This window comes from Macrobrachium rosenbergii, chromosome 3 (genome assembly GCF_040412425.1).
Source record: "Macrobrachium rosenbergii isolate ZJJX-2024 chromosome 3, ASM4041242v1, whole genome shotgun sequence".
Classification (NCBI taxonomy): domain Eukaryota; kingdom Metazoa; phylum Arthropoda; class Malacostraca; order Decapoda; family Palaemonidae; genus Macrobrachium; species Macrobrachium rosenbergii.
In genome coordinates, this window is record NC_089743.1 from 91,544,023 (window position 1) to 91,566,731 (window position 22,709).

The 22,709-nt window shown below is 39.0% G+C and overlaps 1 protein-coding gene across 1 annotated transcript; it reads left to right on the forward strand.

Annotated features, from left to right (window-relative positions):
• Positions 1-197: 197 nt before the first annotated feature.
• LOC136828764 (chymotrypsin-like protease CTRL-1) lies at positions 198-18,647 on the forward strand. The gene is made up of 11 exons (XM_067086984.1): positions 198-252; positions 1,962-2,139; positions 3,467-3,594; positions 4,799-4,902; positions 6,770-6,942; positions 8,124-8,298; positions 11,048-11,160; positions 11,673-11,828; positions 13,159-13,304; positions 15,212-15,332; positions 18,289-18,647. The coding sequence occupies exons 1-11, from the start codon at positions 199-201 to the stop codon at positions 18,345-18,347; spliced, it is 1,407 nt and encodes a 468-aa protein (XP_066943085.1). The 5' UTR covers position 198; the 3' UTR covers positions 18,348-18,647.
• The last annotated feature ends 4,062 nt before the right edge of the window (positions 18,648-22,709 follow it).

Here is a 22,709-nt window from a genome sequence, read left to right on the forward strand (position 1 = left end):
ATATAAATATGATTCATTACAATTAATTAAGAAGTCTACATGCTAATTCCAGATAATGAACCTTTCGGAATTTTTGTCGATGCAAATCGAGAGGTAACGACGCAAATGATATATGGAATTAACGTCACTGTGAGTGTTTTTGGGGAGGGTATATATTCTCGCCCTGTTACCATATCACATACACAAGACACCCTCAGTATGGCTACGAAGTTCCTGCTGTTAGCGGGTCTCCTGCTAGGCTCCGCGACTGCCGTGAGTTTTTAAACCTTTGAACAATAGCCAGGGATGATCTTGATATACACGAAACTTGTAACACTGACCTTCAGTCATGTTTAGGAAGACTTTCTTACTGCAAGGCTTTGCTCCAAGTCTTGGGGAAAAATCTTCAAAGCCTTAAAGATGGGTTAACACTTTAGCGCTATTTTCGACTACTTATGTAGAAGACTGACAAAAGACTTTAATTTTTTATTCTATTTTGGCAGTGACTGCTGACATTCTCACGGGGTGGAAATATCTATGTTTGGGTTCAGCGATTGCTAAGAGAACTTCATGACAAGAGAATTTTGTAAACATTTTCACAGATCCTGAATGTCTGAGATTGACTTCAGTGTCTCAAACTGAAGGACTTAAAACGCTGAGGTTCCAGTAATTTTTTTTACAATGTTCATTAGATTTTCATAGAAGGTGGTGTTTCTCAGCAATAAATGTGGCGATTCTGGTGAAATACTGGAATTAGTAGAGTAGGCCTATATACAGCAGAAGCTATCTAAATTTGACTTTTGCTAGTTCTCATACGGGGGTTTCTAAAACTTTAATTTGAGAATGTCTAAGAATTATCGCCAAAAAGTTATACCAGTTTGATTTTTATAAGTCATCTATTGATTTTTAATTAATAATACGTGAAGATGAATTCCATAGGACTGAACTGGCAAAAGATTATCAAAGATTAATGTCTAAGTTTGGCTAAAATTAATCTTACGAAGCCAATTTTGCGTCTGACTTACACAGAAGTGAATGGTCTAGGTTTCTACAGATTCACATGAAATCTCCAAAGATTAATTTGTTTGGGCCTGACTGGATACTTCTCATAAAATAATTCTAGCAGAGTAAATCTCTAGTTGGACCTCTCATTATTTTACTTAGACCTTGCGTCAGGAAATTGCAGAATACTTAAGGCAATAACTGTTGGACTTTAGATACTCTTTAAATCGTCACTTTCCCGATGGTTGGTCAGAGACCATAGATTCACATCATGCCTCTTTATCCCCTCCAACATTTAACTAAATTTTGAGCAAGGGCCCGTGCTGTAAATTAAGCTTAATTCATTCTCTTAGGATTATACGATTCAGTGACAGTTTCTCACGTTCTCTTGGGAGTTTTCAGACTCTTCTTACATCTGTTTTCCCTGACTTTTATAACCTTCCTAACTTTAAGAAACTGAAGGAATGATCTTTTCTCTCTTAGTTAAGCCTTGTCCTTCACCATTCTGTATAATTCTTCTTGTTTTCTTTGGGTTTAAACCATAATAAGGCCTTAGGTTACCGTCCACTGACTTTCACACTTAAGAAGAATTCTGTCAGAATGACTTGTTACTTATTTAACTTCTGGTGGCTCTTAAAATTGCAGAAAGTCAAAATCTTAATACTTCCATATTATAAGTTTGACTTCTGAGGTGCGACACAAAAGATGTACGAAGTGTAATATTTCGTAAGGACTCAGCAAAATTAAAACGTCTGAATTTAATTCTCGACATTCTTATGAAAAAACCCAGCCAATGAATTTCTTCTAAATTAATGATCTTTGTCAGTCCGGGTCAGAAGAAAACGACAAAAGAAAACGGAGTAAGTGTAGGCAGAGATGGACTGAGACTGACAAGAGTAGTCGGGTGGTCCATTGTGTTGACTGTTTTCATTCCAGTTTACTTCACTAAGACTGAAATAAACGAATCATTTTCCCTACAGGGAAGTCACAAGGATGGACCATCACCTCCAGAACTCAGAGGCTCTCAGCCCCCTCTGGAGCCCAGAGGCGACATTCCAGCCAAAGCCATGGAAAACGACCATCCCTCCAGGGATAATGACTTGTCTGCTGAAGAGTCTCGACGCGTCGTGGCTTCAGGAAAAATGGCGAAAGCTTCTGGTAATTAATGCGTTGTCTTTATCACTGGTGTCGGTGCCTGACTTGTTAATGGAAAGGAAAGTCTAGGTGGATGAAGGAAGTCAGAGTTTAAAACAACTGGTTTTTATATATGACTTTCTTTGCTGATGTTGATGTACTTGTAATCTTCCGGTTCTAAGTTTTTCTTTTAATTTCTATTATACAAAGGAAATTCTGGGAGGAAAGCAGGAGAAAAGTAGAAAAGTTAAATATCTATAAAAGTAAATATTTTTGCCAGTTCTGAGAATAAATGTTCCTTTTTTATATACGCATTTATTTAGGTTGTTTTTTTGTCCGGGTCAAATCTCGTAACTCACTTTTCGACCTGTTCCCTACGTCCGATGGACTTGAAATTTGGCATGGTTACTCAATCCCGGTGACAATACAACCTTCCGTTATCAGTAGGTCAGCAGTGACCTCTAGTGACCTCTCCCAGTATCTTCAGGATTTGAATGAAAATCTTCGGATTTTTCATACCTTCTCTGACTCAGTAGAATACGTTAATAACTCTACGGATTTTTCAAACGTTCTTTTTCTCGACAAGATATGAATTTCGTTAGTTACTATCATAAATCGGTTACAATTTCTGTCAAAACTAAAAAGTAAAAAATAAAAAATCTAAAAAAAATCTCTTAAACACTCTTTCATTAGGATGCACTAAATAGTTAAAAATGAATTTTTTGAGACACCAGGATTTTCTTACGATTAATCATGTCTACAAAATGGAAGCAAATGCGACAAGAAATGTTAAAAATATATTTCTTTTCCTGTAGCAATTCCTTCCATGTTTGGGGCCCAAGCTTTTATTTTTGTAGACATGATTAATTGTAAGAAAATCCTGGTGTGTCTCAAAAAATTCATTTTTAACTTTTTAGTGCATTTTAATAAAAGCGTGTTTTAATTTTCTTTTTTAGAAACTATTCCCCTTTTAAAACTTAGTTCTTTTCAGTGATATACATAATATACAAGTCCGGGTAATTAAGAATATATACATATAATAAAATATGTATAGTATCAAGGGAGCACAATTCTTTGGCCAGTTCAGAACGCCAAATCCCATTTTCTTTCACTCGTAACTCTGACGCTGAAGCCCTGAATTTAAAGTCTTATTACCACTTTAACCCACAGAACAATTTATCCTGGTGTTTTCCTCTCTCAATTTCTGCCCTGAAGTTTTCCTCTCCCAATTTCTCCGTAAAAAAAAAAAAAAAAAAAAAAAAATCCTTCAGGTCAAACTCGCAAAATGAACTGACGGAAGTGAGAAATTCTGGAGGAGATTTCAAGAGTGGTTTTTATGTCTCCCTGACAGCAACAACGCTTGCCTGCAGCCGCTCCTCCTCTGTGCATATGATGGGTGACCGAGACGTGGTCACATTCAAAAGTCCAAGGCACCCTCGGACGTATCGACCGAGGACAAGCTGCGGGTGGGCCTTGCAGGTAAGCTTTCGGCGATCTCGGAAATTCATCTCGACCTTAAGGTGCGTTCCCAGTGCAGAGACTCCGACGACTATAGCAGCGGAGCGATTACAGTATCCTGTTCGTTTTTAAATACCACGACTTTAAGTCGCTCTGCTTTCATTGTTGATGTCATGGCGGAAGAATACAAGTGAGGTGCACTGTTAGCACTACCGCCCCAAGGTCTGAAGAGGCCTTTGACCCAAGGCAAAAGATTGCACGGAAATTCTCCAGTATATTAGGCCCAATAATTTAAAAAAACAACAATGACCATATATCCCTTAATAAACAAACAAAAAAGAAGGCAGTCTGAGCCTTCATTAAACAGGTACGGGAAAATAACTTCGTTTTACCATTAACCCTCACCTCTAACAAGTCTAATTGGCTCAGGTATGGGCGAACATGGTACAAGTGTCCTTTTCCCGAATACACTCTTGCGAGTTTCTTTCTCTCTTTTATATTTTGCTCTTTACGAATTCTTCGAAGTCTTAAGTTCATCGGCACTTCTCTGCGTGAACGGAATGGAAGATAGATTTTAGGCCATAGGCCAAGAACTGGGACCTACGAGGTCATTCAGCGCTGAAAGAGAAACTGACAGTAAAAGGTTTGAAAGGTGTAACGGGAGAGGGTGGAAAGAAAGATATAACAAAGAGAATATGAACGGAGGTACAGTAAAAGGAATGAAAGGGGTTGCAGTTACGGGCCGAAGGGACGCTGCAAAGACCTTTAAGTAATGCCTACAGTGCACCGCATAAGGCGTACTGGCGGCACTACCGCCCTAATTTTAATTTTTCTACGTGGAGCTCAGATTTAAGTCCATGGAACTGAGGTCATTGTATTACAGCGTCAGTCAGGGACTTCATCAGTTAAATAATGATTAATTTCAACAAGTTTTACCGCCCATTCCTTTTACTGTACCTCTGTTCATGCTTTCTTCCTTCCACCTTACTTCCCACCTTCTCCTGCCAATTGGTTCATAGTGCAACTGCGAGGTTTTCCTCCTGTTACACCTTAAATAACTTTTTACTGTAAACTTCTGTTTCGGAGCTGAATGACCCAATAGGTCCCAGCACTTGGACTTCGGCACAAATTCTATACACTCCATTCCATTCCAGGAGATACCGGCTGGACTTGGACTGAACACAGCGTTCATGACTATTAATGAAAAGGTATATTTTCATTCAAGGCAACGAGTCCTGACGCCTACTTCGTCGTCTCGTGCAGCTACTTCCGATTGCAAAACATGAGAAGAAGGTATTGCGCGGACTACCTCCGTCTGGATCGCCAGAAGTAAGTTAATGGTTCCTAAGGTAAGCGTCCGCTCCATTAGGCCTACACAGGTTGCGCGCGCACTGCACTGTGACAGGCGCAGAGCTATTGAACCTAAAAGAGTTTTACTATAACTTCTTTCCTTTAGTTGATCCTTTTCCAAATGATAACGACTTCCCTTGTTATTCGCTGTGTTTTCTCGAGTTTTTCGTACAGTCATTTATCTTTACTATTCTTTAGGAATTCACTGATTTGAGTGTTATTTTTACCTGGACCATTAAGCTTTTCTGCGATAAGTGCGTGAAGCAACTCTTTGCAAGCATATTTCGGGATGGATAGTACAATGCTTGATTTTTACTGAGGAGTAACAAGTAACTCCATTACTCATATCTTTACTGTTTACCATCGATCTGTTTACTTTTTTTTTTCTTCTTCTTCTTCTTCTTCTTCTTCTTCTTCTTCTTCTTTTCCAACTCAATCAAAACCGATAATATACGCAAAAGCAACGAAAAGACAATATACCATCATAATCTACTGACCTAAGCTGTTCTCGATTTGGTAAACAAGGTCTACAAAATAGTGTTGCAGTACATTCCAAAAGAATGGCACAAAGAGGAGTAAAATAGTACAAAAAATAACAAACAAGCAATTAAAAATCAACTGAAAATATAAATATATGACCTGATAAAACGTCTGTGTACTGCAACCAAATAGGCAATGTCTCAGCAGCATTGCAATGTCATAAGCTTGGTCTAGGTAGCTTGGAATCCTAATAAGATTTTGTGTGAAAAGCATTGCAACTCAGTAATTCATGTCTCAGAAACATTGCAAGCTATTAAGCTATGTATCTGAAGGATTGCACTCTAATAAGATATGTCTCAGTAGCAATGGAATCTAATAAGATATGTCTCAGTAGCAATGCAATCTAATAAGTTATTTCTCAGTAGCACTGCAATCTAGTCTGAATGTCTCAGCAGCAATGCAATCTGATAAGCCATTTCTCAGTAGCATTGCAATCTAGTAAGATATGTCTCAGCAGCATTGCAATCTAATAAGATATGCCTCAGTAGCAATGCACTCTAATACAGTATGTCTCAGTAGCATTGCAATCCAATAAGATATGTCTCAGCAGCATTGCAAACTAATATGATATGTCTCAATAACACTGAAGCCTAATATATTGTAATTATGTAGCCGATCGTAGCTTCAAAATCGTCGATTTTTGTAACACTGTCAGGAAGAGCCTTCCTCAGTTTGAGAGTCAAAGAAACCAATAGCATCTCCACTGAGACGAATAGCAGGCACTAACTCAAGAGGTTCTGACACTGCGAAATGATACTGGAAGGCCCGTGAAATGCTCTAAGCCACTGGTAACTTCAAACAGCAATTTTGGTAAAGAGATAAAAAGGACCACATTGCTCCTTTTAACCACTTCATTGTTTGTGACATTCTTGAAGTCAAGAAATCATCCACAACCATCAGCCCAGTCTATACCGTGCCTCATGAACTGATAAAAGGTTTCAGTATTTCTCTGCAACAGGTAAAACCGCTGAAGCAGTTTTTACCTTCCCTCTGCCAACAGGTAAAAGATCTAACGTTCGTCCAAGGTCCAGGTAGCAAAAATAGTAGTTTCTTAAAAACACACAAAACTTCTTCAAACATTCTGTCAAAACCACTGAAACAAGTCATAGTATTCGTCATAAACAAGTTGTAATGTAATAAATAACTAGTACTATCCCTCTAAAAACATTACAACCTTTACCGTGCACCTGTAAATATATACAGCGGTTTGCAATGTTCCTTCATTAGCTAATACTAAACAAAACCCGTACTATCCTCCAGTGAACAGACAAAGATAAAGAGACTTATAACAGTACCTCTCGAACAGATTTTGCGGAGGAGGGCGCCGTGGCCTAAGGAGATGGTACAGTTCAGGCAGCTACTTGAGAATGTGGTTCAGGTCGAATAAGAACAGGAATTACAGGGGATTTAAATGTACTGCCACAGCATACATACGGCAGCCACTTACCACTGCGGAGCCACAGAGCACTTGCGGAGCCAGTGAGTACTAGATGAAGCTCATTTTTTTTTAGACTATGAGCTGTGTTTCTGTGAAATCTGTTTATAGTTCTCCAGTTCCTTTGTCAACTCTCCAGGACAGCAGGCTGACAATTCACATATCTCGCCTTGTTTATATTTCAAGTTACATGGCCTGCAAGAAACCATAAGTAGCACTCTCCACTGCAAAAAAATCAAAGACTTATATATACTTTCAGAACTTCATTTACCAGACACTCAGTTGATCAGTGTTCATCTGCCAGACACTCAGTTGATCAGTGCTCATTTGCCAGACACTCAGTTGATCAGTGCTCATTTGCCAGGCACTCAGTTGATCAGTGTTCATTTGCCAGACACTCAGCTGATCACTGCTTATTTGCCAGACACTCAGTTGATCAGTGTTCATCTGCCAGACACTCAGTTGATCAGTGTTCATGCGCCAGGCACTCAGCTGATCAGTGTTCATTGGTCAAACACTCAGTTGACCAGTGTTTATTTGCCAGACACTCAGCTGATCAGTGTTCATTTGCCAGACACTCAGTTGATCAGTGTTCATTTGCCAGACACTCAGCTGGCTAGTGTTCATTTGCCAGACACTCAGCTGGCCAGTGTTCACTGGCCAGACACTCAGTGGACAGTGCCTTCATAACTCAGTAATATTTGTACCAAGATTGTAGAGTCCAATTTGATCCCGAAGCGACACCCATTCATGAGTAAACAAAGTTTTCAACATGACAGAAGTCAATTACTCAATAATGCTAATTTCCATGAAGTCATTTCCCTCTTCCATACAATCCCTCTGAGGGAAATGAACTCTTCCAGTAAGCTGAAATATGCAGCTGTTTAATAAATAAAACATCTTAATTTGAGATGATCAAATAGCTATTCAGATTCACTTTCGACAGGATGAATCACACTTACTGTACCTCTCAGCTTTGTTATTATACTGACCCTTGTTTCTTAGTTTTACTTAGGCCTGATTCCACCCCACTTGTATCTACGCAAGGTACTTGGAATCCCTGACGTAACAAAAGTTTTTTATATATATTTACTGTTAAAAAAAGTGGAAGAGATACCTTAAGACAAATTATTAGCACGAGGGTATGTGTCTAAGTGTCTGTGTGTGCAGCCAACAAGGTGAAAGGCGATTCTCATCAACCGCATCAATCTCCTGAACCGAACAGCTTGTGGAGTGCCTAACCGATCTACGAGAATCGTTGGCGGAGCAGCAACGGAGGTGAACGAGTACCCCTGGCAAGTGGCCATAGCAAGGAAGACAGGCAACGATTTCCAAGACTTCTTCTGTGGCGGATCAATCATCAACAGGAGATGGGTCTTGTCTGCTGCTCACTGTGAAATGTAAGTAGAAGTTCACGAGTTTCTGAAAGTTTTCAAAAGCACTTTCTCTCTTTGGGTTCTTTGTCAAACTGTTGCTGGTGATTTTCCTTTTTTTATTTATCGTTTTGTTTTACTTTTCTCTTCCTGTTCACATTATCATCAGAAGGCAAATGGCGCCCTTTTGGAATGACATCTGACTTTTCCGTCTTCTCTGAAATAATGATAATGACAATAATGATAATAATACTATTTTCGCTGGCTAAATATTGTTCTCCAAATAATGCTTCTGACCACGTATGAAAATTCCTCGTTAAACCGGACTAAAAAAACTATAATGTACGGCGTCAATATTGTCAGCATCTGACCAGATATCAAATGTTGTATTAGTGCCTTTTTGGATATTTTTATTTTGTTAACTGGAAGGGAGGACCCTGTCTCCATTTACATAGCAGGGCTCCTTCATGCAAAGACTCTATTCCTAGTATCCCATGTGTCTTTTTTGTTATTTTCAAGGTTACTTTCCACCGTTTATATTGTGATACAAGGTCTTTAGTTCCGTGAAACGACACGGTTAAAAAGGATATCACTGGGTCTTTCTTTTATCAATTCAAACACTGGAAGTATCTTAAACGTAAGACTCGGCAATGCGTGATTAGGAAAGCTCGTGGAGAAAGTGGCCTTTTGGCTGTATAGTATGTTGTGATCAAAACACTGAATAAAATAAAATCAGAAACCTAAAATTCATTCACAATCTTATCCCGGAGATTTCACTTTAGATCGAACGCAACTTGTGGAGGTGGTCTAGCGGAGGTTCTGGTAACAATTTTCTTCCATGGCTCCTCACTCTCAGCTGCCGCTAAAATAAATTCCTGTAAATGAAGCTGCGCGCTCCTCTCTGTGGAGGTGACGGGAAGCGATGTACGCTTGGTTCCCTTCTGTCTGTTTGCTATCTTTGCTCTGCTCCTCAGCATATATATATATATATATATATATATATATATATATATATATATATATATATATATATATATATATATATATATATATATATATATATATATATATATATATATATATATATATATACTGTATATGAAAAGCTCATAGATCACAGATATTTTATGAATTACAATACACAGTAGATGCTTGATTAATAAGTGTGGCTAAAGGCATTGGGAGGAACCTTGAGAGAAAAATCTGTTACACAATCGAGAGTAAATCTCATTGCTTACCTTTCGCTAAAAAGTCGAGAAGTCCCATCTATTGGTAGCTTGATAGTGACCGCATCAAAAAGGCTACTGGCAACGTACATCTGTACATACACTCATTCTCCTTCCCTTCCTCTCTCTCTCTCTCTCTCTCTCTCTCTCTCAGGCCTACAGCGAAACAATCGTTACCCAAAATAATTTATTTGACAATAATCTAACATAACTGGATTGCAATAAACAAGAGATGAAATAAAATGGAATACTTATTTTCACCAAATGACCAAACATATTACAGTCCATCATATTCAACTGATTATTCTCCCTAAATACTTTCCCCACAATAGATCAAAATAAGTCAAAGTCCAGTACATTACCAATGAGTACATCTTCACCTCTTCCTCAGCGAAACTGAAGAAGCCAAATAAAACCCTTGGTAAACAAATGCATAAAAATAAAGATATGGGAATTCCTCCCATGTTACTTTTCAAGTACATACGATGTAATAGATATATGTTAAATGAAAGGAACAATCTACATTTTGGGAAATCTAAAATGTTTCCTACCTCCAAATACTAGTGTTCACAGTCTTAATCGACAGGTCTCAAACCACAGAGTCTTCACCGAAGACTTCTATTAATATTTGGTGTTGATCTTCGAATGACAATTTGTTGGATAACTAACCCTTCACAACCTGGGGCTCCGCCCCAAAAAAACACACATACGACTGAATTAACCAGAACCTGGACATTCCCGGCGAACTCACTCACAAAGTCTTGTCGTGAGGCAGGGATGTTCTCACGTCTCAAGAATATCTGACACACCTGACACTTATGCAATTTCTCTAACCAGGATGCGTGCCAGACAGCAGCTAAACATTCACTCAAGGTTCTTCCCAATGCCTTTAGCCACACTTATCATTCAAACATTTACTTACTGTGTATTGTAATTCATAAAATATCTGTGATCTATGAGCTTTTTCATTATATATATATATATATATATATATATATATATATATATATATATATATATATATATATATATGTAGTTGCTCCAGTTCTCTATGATTCCCAAATATGTTCTTGAATAGCCAGATTGCGTAAAGCCTCTAAGAAAGTCATACTAACGTCCTTTTAAGCGCAACTGAAGTCTGATAAAAGTTCACTAACTCTTAATGAATGAATATTTCTGCAATCTAAGCTTATGGATGAAACTAACTGATACTATGACAATATATCTCGCATGTTAGAGAAAATGTCAATTAAAAAATAGTATTCCAACAATGCTACAGAAATCGGTATTTGGGGAATCTCATACATTTCACCCTGACACTTTGATAATGTTAATAATAACAACAGTAAAAGATTGGGAAATCTAATCTACATGTCTTGTTGTAGTATTCGTATAAATAATAACCTTTCAAGGGTTCTTGGTGTTATGTCTGATTCTCCATAATTAATTTGGATTACTTGTCATGTGGTGGCCTTTCCCTTTGTTGTACTTCAGAATGTCTTGTTTTTTCTCTTAATTTTTTGTTTTTCTTGTCTCATTTTGTTGGGTAGATCTGCGTCCCTTCACCGGGTCATCGCGGGTGCCCACAGGTGGAACAGCAACCCTGTTTCCTATACCAGCGTCGACATTGCCAATGTCATCGATCATGCGTCCTACAACTCAGGTAAAAAACGAAAAAATAAAATAAAATTATTTACTGAATCTGTGGACTTCGAATAAAACGGGGTTATTTTATGCAATCTTCTTCATTTTACTAGATATTCAAACCCTATGACAGTGAAGTCTGCTCAGTTAAATAATATGTTTGTTTACTGCCTCTTTGGACTTCCACCGCCATATCTCTTGTGCACTTTCCTCCTCAGTTCCCTTCTGATCCAAGTCTCCATTTATACCATTTCTCCATGGTTTTCATGGCTTCCCTACCCTGACCAGCTGCTCCTCTCCCTTTCCCATCACACTTCCATACCGTCTCCATCTTTGAGAACTCGGTCTTCTTTCCAGCCACAGGACCCTCCTTCTCTGAGCAAGCAATTTACCTTTCCCAGTGCTCTCAAGCCCAGCACGGTGGGAATGTGCTGAGATTTATTGTTAGGAATTCTTAACAATTTTCCATTCTTTCTTTAACAATCATGTGTTCTACAAACATATGTCATTATCACAACTTTTCTTCTCCAGCTACATTTAATAATGACATCGCGCTGGTGAGGGTGTCACAAGACTTCGACTTCAGTTTGCTTGGACTGGCCCCTGTTTGTCTGCCAGTCCTGGGATCCACAGAGGCATACACAGGCCAGAAAGCTACAATTACAGGCTGGGGGAAGTTGGCATACCGTAAGTAAAAACAGTCACCTTTTTTTTTAGACGAATTATATAATTCCATCAGGACTTGCGTCATCTAAATTCTTTGCTTTTGCTTTTTAATTGCAAAGGCCAGCTGGATGGATAACCTATTGCCCTGTTCCAGAGAAGAAGGGTTTGACTTGATTATGAAAGGAGTGGTACTTTGGTGATTTTTGTCTCAAAAAAAAAAAACCACAGAAGCAGGAAGAGAAGTCCAGAAAGAGAGAGAGAGAGAGAAAAAAAAAACAAATACTGCACTGTACAATCAAAGGATAACCGATTTCTTCAAAGTAAATGGAAGAGGTGATCTTATACATATTACAAGGTCAAAGTTTCCCCTTGAGCTCAGCGAAACAATAACGAAGACAGTACCTTCAAGGGAAAGAGAGCCTTCCTTAAAGCAGAGGAGAAGAAGACAGAGATGAATTGCCTTAGATTCAATTCCACTACTGAGAGAGACGAAAAAATGAAGTGCCACAGATTTGAAGACATCACTCTAAATGGGCTGGAGCAGTTCTAACTGGGATGAAGTGTGTCTGTATCAGTTACAAAGTCAATACGATACTGGTACCTGAAGCGTGTGTGCAGGAGCCCAAATGACATGATGAAGAAAGTGTACATTTCATCAACTTATCAACTTTTAGAGTCTTCACTATTCTCATTTATGAAGAGTTTGGGTTTGAAAATGTCATGCAAACAGCCACTGAAGAATTCACAACACGGTGAGGCCACAGGGGCTCATCTAATGTTTCTTTTATATTTGCTAACTTCATCTTCTTTTTAACTCACACACACTTCCGCTGTATCTCGATGACGCTAGATTTAAGATAGTTTTTTTTTATTATTCATTGCTGGAAAAAGCTAACATTTAACATTCATCATTCAATTAAATCACAGTATCAAAATGTACAATCAGTGGCTAAAAGATAATGCTCTTCTTTGAAGGGAGTGGAAAACTGTATATCTGTTAGTTTTCCCCCCTTCATTAGCTCATTTCTTTTCAAATGAGTCACTGGAAACTCTTTTGGTGCTGTCCTGTGTGTAATTATAATGAGGACCTTCTTTGATAAATATATTATCGCAAATGTCCACACTTATAGACATGGCTCCAGTACCATTTCACGCCATCACAAGATGCAACTGAGTAGTCCCATCAGAGACCTTAATACCTGGCAGAACTATTCACTTAATCATGATAAAGTTTTCTTTTTAAATTAAGATTTAAAGTAACCTACAAATATGATGGTGGTGAGGAGAGAGACTCATAATTAAACAAGTTCTTTACATAATTAAACAAGTTCTTTACATCTTGAACTTCTAGAGACAAATTTATACCCTCCCGAGCTTCACGAAGTTGAAGTTGATGTAGTGAGCAACGCTGACTGTACCAGGGACTATGGCGCCGGAAGAATCACAGGAAATATGCTCTGTGCTGGAATAGATGCTGGGGGGAAAGATTCTTGTCAGGTAAGGAACTTTAAGAGTTACATTCTGACGCACAATCAAAGAAAAAAAAAATGAGACATGAAATTTTACTTTGAACAAGAACTAGGAGGAAACACTTACAGGACATCAGGTGGAATTCTATAAATCAAATACTGGAGGGAAAGATTTATGGAAGGCAAGAGTCACAGAGTGACAGGATATGAATCCATATATGAATGGTACAAATGTAGTTTAAAGTCTGATGTAGATTTTAGAGTGAAAAAGAAAATTCTGTGGAGTCCAGGTGGTAAGAAAAGCATCATACAAAGTTAGAGACTAGTTTTCGAATCTAAATGAAGTATTTGAGGGAAAGACTTAAATTTAAGATCTAGGCCAGGTGCTATAGGAAAGGAAACATTTAAAGCGTAGCGTATACTCTATATGTTAGATGATACTCTTTAAAGATTTATGGTCCAATTTAAATGCCAAAGAGAAAGAGTTATGCCAGATGGTACTTCGTAAGGCTTAGAATGCAATATTAATACTGACAGATAGTGTTTAAGTTAAGTAATATTCTGGGAAGTTCAGGCTTCAACAACATGACTGAGAAAAGGCTCGTCTCTTGTTGGGATTCAAATTCAGTCCTAAAATAAATGCCAAGACTGGAGACTCATTTTGAGTTAGACCTTTAAAGTTCAGAATTGAAAATAAATCCTATTCAGTAGAGGTTTAAGAAAGTAATTTTATTTAATACAATGTAAAACTGCGTAAGCAAAATATTTTGCAAGTTCAAAGCTGGTGCAAGTTTTTTTTGTTGGGTAGGCTCTCATGAGTTTCATTTCTTAGTTTGTTTTCGTTTCACTTAATTTGCTTTGTTATTTCTCCTCTATGCCATATTCTTTACTTCTGCGTTTCTTTTCCCTTGATAGACTGTTTTTCCTGTTGGGAACTTTGGGCTTCAAGCATTCCGCTGCTCAGACTAGTTTTGCTGTTAGGCTGGTAACTGTATCGCAAAGAACATATAACAGGACAAAAAACACCAAATTTTTAAACAGAATTAGCCACTGGAAATCTGTGATATCTCCAAGTAAACTTTTGGGTAATTTACCTGGCCAGATGTTGATAGCAGTGATTGGGCTCAAGGGGGTTAATTTAAAAAATAAAATGGAAAACTGGACATGGGGTTTGAGATAGAATAGGTTATGAGCTCACCACATGGACATGCTCGTGAGATCAGATTTTACAGAATAAAGAGCAATGTGGAAAAATGTGAACAGTAGAAGAAGAATGAAAAACGACGGAGGGCTGCATCTTCAGCTAAAGCATTGAAAAGATAAAGAAGAGACTAAAAATAGGGGGAAGCATCACTCTGAGGAGCATAACTGGAGATGAAGCAAGTAGATGTTTCACTGCTAACAGCAATAGATGACTTAACTAAACTTGAGGGTTTAGTTAAGTCGAGGCATTACGATAGTTGGTAGAATAAGTTCAAGATTTAATAGTTAGTTGAAATAGAAAGCAAAGAATAGGAGCCTCTTCACCTGCTAAGTTCTTGAACAAGTAATTGGGAATGCTATGTGAACCAAATATCTTGTTGATCTTGAAGGATGGAAGGACCCTATGAGAAGAGAATAGTGGGGATAGCAGTGGTTTTAGACAGGGATAAAGTAGGGGGATGAGAGACATTGGGATTGCTTAGAGAAGGAGTCCGTATGTTTTGCCTCCTCCAACCTGAATATTAATGTTGCCAGAGAACCTGTTCTATACAGCTAAGGACTAACATGATAGCCTCATGCTACTGAACTCTGCAATTGTAAAGCCCAGAAAATGAATTTAAGCTAGCAGACAGTCACTTGTTAAATCAAGGTCTCTTTGAGGTGCTGGTATCGCAAGCACCTCATTCTCAATAGGATGGAGTACCTCACATCAGTCATTTCTGCATCACTCAGGGTGATTCTGGCGGACCACTGACTGTTGGAGACAGCAACGTGTATACTCAAGTTGGGGTCGTTTCCTTTGGAATTGGCTGCGCCTCTCCAGATTATTACGGCGTGTATGCTCGTGTAACGCGTAAGTACAGATGTCATTTGTCAGTCTCCACAGGAATTCATCAGGTTTTATTGGGCACGGACTGGGGTGTCCCTTCGTCCCTTCTTGTGTGCGCCAGTTTTACACCATCCATTGTGGCCTTTACCATTGAGTGCCTTTCTTCCTTTCTTTTTATCCTTCCCTCTCAAGATTTCTAATTTCCCCTTTATCTGCTCATTTCTCCACTGACCTATTGCCATTTCCTTCCTCCTTAGTTTTTCTATTCTATTAATTTTCTTGATTTTCATTTGCTTATTCTTCACCTCCAGAATTCTCCTGATATAAAGTTCTCGGGGTTTTTTGCTTTCCACTCTCTGACGTTTCTTCTTCACTTTCATTTACGCGTATTTCCCTCTTCTGTTCATTTCTATTCTTCACTAGGCCTACTTTTCTCTTCTCGACTTACTTATATCCCTTTCCTTTCGTTTTTCTCTCTTACCGCAAATCTTTAGTTCTGCACTAATTTTCCTCTCCTCCTTCTCAATAGCTTCATTTTCCCTTTTTTTCCTAGTTTCTCCTATCTACCTCTACACCATTACCTATTAAAAATGATTAACTATAATCTTGTCGTCTTCATAATTACCAATCAAAACCATATTTACTTTGCCTGATAGAAAAAATGTAAAAACTCTAATTGCCGTTATCTTTAATTTACGAAGCCTTTTAAAGTGATCTAAGGACTAATGGAACAAACAGGCCTCACTATGTAGGCCTCAGCAGCACCATTAAGCCACCGTGGTGATGATGGTGGTCCTTATGATTCGATATCTTTCAATATATGACAGATGCGCTGTCCATTCTTTTACTTGTCAAGAAGCTTCTTCTCTGGTCGTGGTCATTTGCAGTCCCTTCTACCATGCTCCTGAGGTGACACGGTCCTTTCTTGCTCCTGAGGTGACATGTTCCTTTCTTGCTCCTGAGGTGACACGTTCCTATCTTGCTCCTGAGGTGACATGCTCCTATCTTGCTCCTGAGGTGACATGCTCCTTTCTTGCTCCTAAGGTGAAAGGCTTCTTTCTTGCTCCTGAGGTGACAGGCTTCTTTCTTGCTCCTGAAGCGGCACGCTCCTTTCTTGCTCCTGAGGTGACATGTTCCCTCCTGCTCCTGACATGACATGCTCCTTCCTTGCTCCTGAGGTGACACCCTCCTTTCTTGCTCCTGAGGTGACACCCTCCTTTCTTGCTCCTGAGGTGACACCCTCCTTTCTTGCTCCTGATGTGACACGCTCCTTTCTTGCTCCTGAGGTGACACACTCCTTTCATGCTCTTGAGGCAACATGTTCCTTTCTTGCTCCTGATGTGACATGCTCCTTTCATGCTCCTGATGTGACACGCTCCTTTCTTGCTCCTGAGGTGACACGCTCCTTTCTTCCTCCTGAGGTGACATGCTCCTTTCTTGCTCCTGAGGTGACACCCTCCTTTCTTGCTCCTGAGGTGACACACTCCTTTCTTGCTCCTGAGGTGACATGCTCCTTTCTTGCTCCTGAGGTGACACCCTCCTTTCTTGCTCCTGAGGTGACACCCTTCTTTCTTGCTCCTGAGGTGACACACTCCCTTCTTGCTCCTGAGGTGACACCCTTTCTTCTTGCTCCTGAGGTGACAACCTCCTTTCTTGCTCCTGAGGTGACACCCTTCTTTCTTGCTCCTGAGGTGACACACTCCCTTCTTGCTCCTGAGGTGACACCCTTCTTTCTTGCTCCTGAGGTGACACGCTTCTCTCTTGCTCCTGAGGCGACACGCTCCTTTCTTGCTCCTGAGGTGTCACGCTCCTTTCTTGCTCCTGAGGTGACACACTCTCTTCTTGCTCCTGAGGTGACACATTCCTTTCTTGCTCCTGAGGTGACATGTTCCCTCCTGCTCCTGACATGACACGCTCCTTCCTTGCTCCTGAGGTGACACCCTCCTTTCTTGCTCCTGAGGTGACACCCTTCTTTCTTGCTCCTGAGGTGACACGCTCCTTTCTTGTTCCTGATGTGACACGCTCCTTTCTTGCTCCTGAGGTGACACACTCCTTTCATGCTCCTGAGGCAACATGTTCCTTTCTTGCTCCTGACGTGACATGCTCCTTTCATGCTCCTGAGGTGACATGCTCCTTTCTTCCTCCTGAGGTGACATGCTCCTTTCTTGCTCCTGAGGTGACACCTTCCTTACTTGCTCCTGAGGCGACACCCTTCTTTCTTGCTCCTGAGGTGACACACTCCCTTCTTGCTCCTGAGGTGACACCCTTCCTTTTTGCTCCTGAGGTGACACCCTCCTTTCTTGCTCCTGAGGTGACACCCTTCTTTCTTGCTCCTGAGGTGACACTCTCCCTTCTTGCTTCTGAGGTGACACCCTTCTTTCTTGCTCCTGAGGTGACACGCTTCTCTCTTGCTCCTGAGGCGACACGCTCCTTTCTTGCTCCTGAGGTGGCACGCTCCTTTCTTGCTCCTGAGGTGGCACGCTCCTTTCTTGCTCCTGAGGTGACACGTTCCTTTCTTGCTCCTGAGGTGGCACACTCCTTTCTTGCTCCTGAGGTGGCACGCTCCTTTCTTGCTCCTGAGGTGACACACTCCCTTCTTGCTCCTGAGGTGACACGTTCCTTTCTTGCTCCTGAGGTGACACGCTCCTCTCTTGCTCCTGAGGCAACACACTCCCTTCGTCTCATGATTTCGACTATGTCCTAACTCCCTTGTTTTGACTCTATCTAAACTTCAGATTTTCATGTCTTCCTTCACATCATTCTCGCAGGACTTTGGAGAGAGATCCTCCATAATGTCAGACGTTGTATTTACAAGTGATATGCACTGGATATTATTTGTATTAACAAAGGCATCTTGATAATGAAACAAAAGGCTTTAGAGAGGTAGGAACTGTTGCAGGGAGCAACACAAAACACAAGGAATGAAGGATATGGTTCAATCATCTTCTGGATTAGCACTTCATGATCCACCATGTTACAGGTTACATGTACTGGATCGACAGCATTGTTGGCGATGATGGTTACTGCAATCAGAACTAGGCTGAAGAAGTCCAGAAGTCCAGACCACCGAGACCCCACAGAATCTGCGACCTTGGAAGCCCTACCTAGATGGAGCACTTTCTTGCCAAATGTGGCAACATTCTTCCGTCAGTGGAGATGTTCTTTTGTCAGCGATGTTAGGCTGATTTTAGTATTTGGAAAAGAAGAACGTGACTTAGTAGCATAACGCCGAGTGTTCAGTGTTAGAAAATTTGGATCTAAATTTATCTATACTAGGGCGTAGTTCACTGAACTGGAATTTTTGTTTTCTTTTGTTGGCACTAAGATTTGGAACTGACATTGCAATATATATATATATATATATATATATATATATATATATATATATATATATATATAACTTAAATTTTATGCAAACAATAACCATTTTCTTCTTCGCCATCCCATAATTATGAAAACAAGCAAGAACATCAATATAATTATTAGATCAGCAACCTTGTGTCATTCTCCTTTTTACACATTTATTCACGAACAATTTTGCATCTGCGAAATTGGAATGAAATCATCAGCAAGAAATAAATGAAAAGGAAAATTTTCTCCTATGGAAGACGAAACTCCTTGGCCCTTTGAGATGGAGAAGTTATCAGTTGGCGTGTTATCCATCCGAATCAAAATTCATCTTTTACAAAAAAATCTCATTTTATAAAAGAAAAGAGAAGCGATTACAAAACAGCCTTTCGTGATACCGACAAAATGTGTTCACCAGTTATTACAACACTTAAAGAGGCAGTTTGATTTATGTAAGTTCAGGTGTCTTCTGTAAAGTGACCAGCCCAAGACAACTTCTACATCCACTGTACAAGTTTCGTATGGAATCGGAAACAATGAAAAATACGAGCTGAAAAATCCCCAGTCAAATCTGCTCTCGTGGGGCTTCTCGAGATTTCGTCCTGAAAACCTTGAAATTCCAATCGGAAACTTATGAAGATACCTTTGCGTAGGTACACCAGACCTGGAGTCTCGATTATCAAGCAAGTCAATTACTATTTAGACATTTATTTATATATATATGTATATATATATATATATATATATATATATATATATATATATATATATATATATATATATATATATATATATATATATATATATATATATATATATGTAAAGAAAGAGGAAAATGCCTATCAAAAGAGTGGATGACTATAACATCAGATGGAAAACTCCAGGTTATGATGAAATCACTACAGAGTTCATTTTAGCTGGAACTAATACGACACTTCGTATACTAAGTAGACTGTTTTGTAGAATATACTGTCCGGAAACAAAGTTTAATCTTTGGGAACTGGAAGGTACCAAAGGAAAGGACCTGTCTGAATGTGGTAAGCACAGAAGCATTCCATTTACGTTGGTTGCTATGAAAGAATTCAGTAGACTCATTCTCAACAGACTGGAGATAAAGATTGATAAAAAGCTCAGAGATGAACTGGTTGGTTTTAGAAAAGGCAGCGGTTGCACAGATCAAATATGTTTGTTACAGCAAATTGTGCAATGTATGGAATTTTAAATTCCTCTTCTACTGCCTTTCGTGGACTATAAGAAGGCATTTAACAGCGTCCAGAGACCAATATCACACCAATATTGCAGGGGGTTCTTGCATCACTATGCCATGCCTGTTCAATATGCAAAGCTAACTGACATTATCTGTGAACGAAGTAGATGCAAAGTTAATTCTGATGGGATCTTGTCAGATGGATTTGGTTAATAGTGGGGTGCTGCAAGGGAATGTTATACCACCTTTCCTGTTTGCCTTTCTCATAGATTTTACATAAGAAGTGGTTGGTGCTGGAAAAGAAGATTTAGACTTGAGTAGCGACACAAAGTTGAAAGACTTAGCAAAATCAGCAAACAATAGGAGATTTACAAAACTTGCTTAATACAATGTTTCATATATTTAAATAAATTGGACTCAAAATAAATCTACGAAATAGTGTAGTCAAAAGGAGAGAATATGCACAAAGGGATGAAATAATATTCGACAGAGAAGGAATGAATAAGGCTGAATCTTTCAATTATTTAGGAACGATTATATTCAGTACAGGTTCTATCGAGTCAGAATTTAATGAAAGATCAAAAAACGTAAATAAAACAATGGTCAGACTGAATAAGGTTTGGAAAGCAAATAGACTGAAATTGTATACAAAGATCAAATTATACATAAACTAACAGAATTGGTATTGCTGTACGGAATGAAACTGTATGGAAATGCTTTTAACGCTTTGAAAGTGAGAAGAATATTAGGAGTCCCTAGTGCAACCCCAAGGAGAACAGTAAGTGGTGGAGTCAGCTGAGATCCTGTGGGCACAAGAAGAAGAACTGGAAAACCACAGTAAGTGGTAGAGTCAGCCGAGATCCTGTGGGCACAAGAAGAAGAACTGAAAGAACTAGACCTACTTCAATAAAAACCACAGCAAGTGGTAGAGTCAGCTGAGATCCTGTGGGCACAAGAAGAAGAACTGGGAGAACTAGACCTACTTCAATAAAAACCGTGAGAGGGGAGACTGAATAGGAATGGAGATATGTGTAAGATAAAGCACAAGAAAGACAGGGCTAGAGGAATACCACAGACGCCATTCGCTTCAAGAAGTGTACGAGATGGTGGTGCTGAACATAGAAAGAATAAAACGGAATATAGAATTTAGGGCAAAGAGGAGGATATGAGCTCATCCACTGAAAGACATTTACAGTGAGACAGGTTTGCTGGCACAATCTTTTAGGATAGGAAGAAAGTAAGTGATGTACAGTGAAGATAGAACAGAATAAAAGGCGGCACTGCCTCCCTACGGGAATGATGCTGAGAAAGTCATCGAACTGGTCTTGACTTCAAGGTGACAAGACTTTGTGACAAGATGAACTTAACTCACACTTGTCAAACAAATAATCGTCTTAAAATATCCTTCGTTAATATTTAATCCATTGTATATAAACCCAGACTCATACTGAATAAGTCTTCAAAGCCTTTTTCAATGATGCAGGAACCTATTAATTATCTCCTAATCAGATCTCTTCAATAGGTAATTTCTTTAAATTCTATCCAGTATCCAAACAGAAGATACCTCAGTCGTAAATGACACATCTTCATGACGCAGTCACAAGATTTATGTTTTCACATGATTCAAAATAGTTGACTTCCTCACATGCTCCCTCCGTCATTTAGATAAACGAAGTGAGTGTGAGAAAAATCAGAACGAGCTCTTATTATTCATTATTATTCAAAAGATGAACGCTGAACAAGCGTTCATTAGGAAGAAGTAAGAGGAGGTGAAGGAAAATACAGAAAAAGACCTCACTTATTAAAAAAGAAAAAATAAATTGATAAATTAAGTAACGGATAATGAAAGTGTATTAGATGCAAGGAGAATACTAGGCTAGTAGCGCATTGCATCTGTTCCACAGTCTAGCGGTGTGAGGAACAAAGGGCCAAATCAACCCCAGACACATCTGAAGAACAACTACACCACAGCAGAGGCGTGAAGAAGGAAGTAAGTTCCAAAGAAACTTGAATCCTACACTAAAACCGATGCATTAAGTCACGGAGGAGAATATCATTAGTAACGTCTAGATGAAATTTATCTTTTTCTTTTTTAATAAGTGATCTCTTCTGTATTGCCCCTTATCTCCTGTTACTGCCTTCTAATGAACACCATATTCTTAGGTAAGCAGTTAGTTCTTAGCCACGTAAAAATAAATCTAATCCTTCGGGCCAGCCCTAGGAGAGCTGTTAATCAGCTCAGTGGTCCGGTTAAACTAAGATATACTTAACTTTTTTGGAAGCTTGAATTTCGAGTCAATGGCCCCTGTGGTGGGCTTGTTCCATGTGAATACGGTCAATCTTTTGAATAATAATAATAATAATAATAATAATAATAATAATAATAATAATAATAATAATAATAATAATAATTAAACACCAAAGTTCTATCATCATAGTTGCTCAGAATCAAACAATTTTCAGAGTTCCTCCATGGTGTAAGAGTTCTGTGACGTCAGGTGGGACCACCAGTCACTCAGTAGCTAGCCACAATACAGAAGGCTCATGATCTTGTCCTGACTGTTTAATAATATCATCTATTCATAAAATATGAATTTAATTGATGATGTGGTAACTCAGGAATTGACAGACGATAACCATAGATTTTCATAGGAAAAGTCGACCATGCTTTTTAGGAAAATTGATGTAATGACACATTACCTTAGGGAGAAATTGTTTGTAACAACTATATATAACTAATTGTTGGCAATATCTCGCAGATGAATGATGAATCGTATGAATAACCTACATGCACGCACATTGACAGAGATATATTCCTGAAAAATTATGATGCTTTTAAGATTAAA